This window comes from Otolemur garnettii, unplaced genomic scaffold (genome assembly GCF_000181295.1).
Source record: "Otolemur garnettii isolate 467f Iridium unplaced genomic scaffold, OtoGar3 scaffold00165, whole genome shotgun sequence".
Classification (NCBI taxonomy): domain Eukaryota; kingdom Metazoa; phylum Chordata; class Mammalia; order Primates; family Galagidae; genus Otolemur; species Otolemur garnettii.
Window position 1 is genome coordinate 234,696 of NW_003852560.1, and position 3,907 is coordinate 238,602.

At 40.5% G+C, this 3,907-nt stretch overlaps 1 protein-coding gene across 1 annotated transcript in view; it reads right to left on the reverse strand.

The window, feature by feature from the left end:
- The window catches only part of WDR64 (WD repeat domain 64), a 141,213-nt gene extending 138,112 nt beyond the window's left edge, over positions 1-3,101 (reverse strand). The window contains exons 1-2 of the mRNA XM_003800077.1: positions 2,963-3,101; positions 442-572 (exon numbers count right to left, since the gene is read on the reverse strand). Of these exons, the coding sequence (XP_003800125.1) occupies positions 442-572; positions 2,963-3,101 (270 nt within the window). The remainder of the gene's footprint in view (positions 1-441; positions 573-2,962) is intronic.
- Between the last annotated feature and the right edge of the window lie 806 nt (positions 3,102-3,907).

Below are 3,907 nucleotides of genomic sequence, written 5' to 3' on the forward strand. Positions count from 1 at the left end.
AAAAAAAAAAAAAGACACATTACTTTTCCTCCCCTCTCTTATTAAATGGAATTTGTTTCTGGATTTCCTAATATTAAACCTTCCTTTATTGGGTGCACTGAAGATTTAAGTACATTGACCCTATTGAAGAGAATCACCTCATTTAGAATGCGATAAAGATCATGAAAATGTTGATGGTTATTAATAGCATGTGTAGTTTTTCCAACTGTCAGATTAATCTAATAATATTTACGAGTTACTCGTTAATAATATAGTTAAACAGTTACCTGGTTTACCCACTTTCAACTGTGGGCAGTAGCCATGTCTTAAAGGGTGTAAGCATTGAAACATACCCGGTACATATTGTGGGTCAGACCCCAGTGGGAGTAACACTTTGTTTTAATTATTTATTTTGAAGTAGGAAATGATATCTGGATTTTCTACTATAATTAAAAATACTACCTCACACCAGTCTATGAAACCATCAGGGTTGCTGCAGAGTTTCCTGTAAAAGCCTTTCACATCTTGATTCTTCACTTCTGGACCAAAGAGGTCCTGTACTGCTGCATAAAACTTGTCATAATCAATCGCCTCTGCATTGGAAAAAGTAAAACAGTATTTTCATCAAATTTCAAGGACTGTCTTTTATATTGCAGCTGCCTTTTTTATTTCTTACCTTTCTATATTCTTATTTCAGTGTATGAAAACTAAATTTATTTGCATTTGAAAGAGCTTGTCTTCGGAAACAGAACCAGGCCATCAGCTACATCAGAAGAAAATATTTTAATTTGGTATTTTGTTCCTTCTCCGTAGCTTTTAAGCTATTTTGGGAGGTCCCCCCACCACTGAAATACAAAGATAAGAAAAGGAATTTCTTTTTCCTCCTATTGTAAAAACTTTCACCAGCTGGAATCCCTGCTAGATTTTATCTTAAGTAGAAGGTAGAAGTGTCCAAAGAGCAATTCTTTTGTTTATTTATTTATTTTAAAGAGGCAGGGTTTTGCTTTGTTGCCCAGGTGGGTCTCAAACTCCTCGCCTTAAGCCATCCCCCGTCTTGGCCTCCTAAAGCCCTGGGATTACAGGTATGAGCCACTGGGCCTGGTGACTGGAGACATCTGTGATTGTTACTACTACGGGTAGGTGTGCTGCTGGCATCTAGCAGGTAGAGGACAGGGATGTTGCTAAACGTTCTTTCATGTGCAGGCCGGCCCCACACACACACAAATACACACAACCAAGAATTATTCAGCCACGAAGTTGGCAGTGCCAAGGTCAGAAACCCCATTCTAGAACTCTGGTTTTAAACACAGAAAATATTGTACTACAGTAGTTTCTGTTATCTGCAATTTCGCTTACCAATGTTTTGGTTACCCATGGTCAACTGTGGCCTGAAAATATTAAATGGAAATTTCCAGAAGTAAACCTTAAGTTTTAAATTGCACGCTTTCTGAGTAGCATGATGAAACCACATGTAAATCTTCCTGTATTCTGCCCCTACGTGCTGTACACCCACCCACGCACACCCCAGTAGTCACTTAGTAGCTATTTCAGTTATCAGACCAATTGTCGTAGCATGGTAGTGCTTATGTCCTACTAACTCTTATTTTACTTTATAAAGAGGAAAACATCACACAAAAGAGTAGTGATGTTGGCAATTTAGATATGCCAAAGAGGAGCTGTGAAGTGATTCCTTGGAGTGAAAAGATGAAAGTTCTCAACTTAATAAGGGAGGGAAAAAATCAAATGCTGAGGTTGCTTAGGTCTGTGGTACAAATCTTCTCCCTGTAAAACAGTGAAGAAGGAAAAAGACATTCATGCTCGTTTTGCCGTCACACCTCAAATTGCAACAGTTACACCCATAATCTGATTAGTGAAGATGGGAAAGGCGTTAAATATGTGTGTGGAAGACGTGAACAGAACCATGTTCCAGTGGACAGCAGTTGATTTTAGCACTATCTGTGGTTTCAGGTATCCACAGGACATCTCGGAATTGTAGTAGTTGACAAAGCCCAGCCAAGTTCATAGTCATCCAAAGAGCTAAAAGATTCAAGTCTTGGCTTGAACACTTAGAAGTTGAGTTGACCTGGGTAAATAAATGATTTATCTGTACTTCTCTTTTTTTCACAAATAAAACAAACATAATTATATTTCTTGAAATGATTATAAATGATTAAATACTAACAAATAACACTTGCTTGGGCTTGAACACCCAAAGTCAAGATTTTCCTTTCCATATGACTATGCAGTCTGGCCCATGGAGACCTGGCTGTGCTGTCATTTTAGCAGTTATCTGAGCGCTGCTCCTGTTATTATAACAACAGGATTTGTTCTGGGAGTCTATTACTCTGCTGTTTTGCCTACTCTTCTTTGCTGCCCTCAAAGACAAAGCTGCATACTTCACCACTTTGCTTGAACTTGGCCCATGGTGCCATCCTCTAAGTTCTGCTCTGGAGTCTCTGCTACTAATACACGTATTCCTGGCAGACCACTGTGCCATACATTTCCCTTATGTTGGTATCCTCAAAGTCCATCCTGCCTAGAGACACAGGGGTGGCCAAGATGATGGAATCATGGTGAGGCAGGCAACTTCCCTGCTGATAAAAGTCCTTAGGGTCTCATGATACCCTCAGGTCCAGGGATGGCAGTGTGTCACATATGGCTTACTAATGGTCACTGTGTACTACTGAGGGTCCCAGGTCAACTAGTGAGCCGTGGAATGGCAGAAGCCAGGGGAGAACTCTGAGATGTCATTTAGTCCAGTCCTCTAATTTAACAGTTGAGACAACTGAGGTTCAGAGAAGTGAGAAAAAAGCTTGCTTAAGTCCACTTTGCTAGTTAAAGACAGGGGAAGAAGAATTCAGGTCTTTAGTCCCCTTATTCAGTCTTTGCTACTAAGTTCTGTCATGTCTCTCTGATGGCTTAAAACATTTCCCAATGCTAATCAACAGGCCCCACTGGACTGCCCTGAAATCACTGATCTTACCTTCTTTTTGGACAAATATGCCTGCTCTCTCATCTCTTTTGCAGGCTGCTGTTTTTTCAACCAAATTTTCAAACGCTTTCAAGGATGCTCTGAAATTGATAACCTGAAGTGCAGCGGTCTTTTCATCCCCGGTATTCATAGGGAAATAGGGAACCCTTCAGTCCTGTACAGAAATAATACTGCAATTTGCCAATTTGGAAAGTCTTCCTGTTGTTACAATGCCTCCCCACTCTCTCAGTTTCTGTCCTGGGTCGCATTCCTTTGATCTTAAAATCCCATACTGTGGGTCTCAGAGTTGCCACTAAGATATTAGCAAGGAGGAAATCTGACCTAGGTCTGACGCATTTCATGTAGACAAACATTTCAGTAAAAACCCTGACCTCATAATGTTTCCAGCATCCTCCATAAGGCCCTCATTGCATCATAATATCTCTGTAACCTCCTCCTTCCCTCCCTCCTGTGTCTCTTCTCATCTTAAACTTTTTGCCTTCCTCACAATGTGGTGGAAAGGAAAGTTTGCACTTATTCCTGCAGCTGTACGGGATACGGAAACTTGAACTTCTAATGATGAAAATGTATTTCACCACCTGTCATTTCTACCATCAATGAAGACCTTATTCAAGGTTACAGGGAATAAAAATGTCTCTGCTTTTAGGCATTATCCCTTCAATTAAAATAATAAAGTGAGCCAAGGCTGAGGAAGGAGTATTTCCTGAACGGGAGGTAAGTTTTTCAAAGTAAGGTGTCCACTGAATCAGGAGAGACCTTTCTGCTTATCTCCTTTTCTCTAATTGCAATCTCTAATCCCATTCAGTCCAATTACTATTGACTCAAGTTTTCCAGTTTTCAACTTTTTTGATTGCAGCCATCATTGTTTGGCGGGCCCAGGCTGGATTTGAACCTGCCAGCTCAGGTGTATATGCCTGGTGCCTTAGCTGCTTGAGC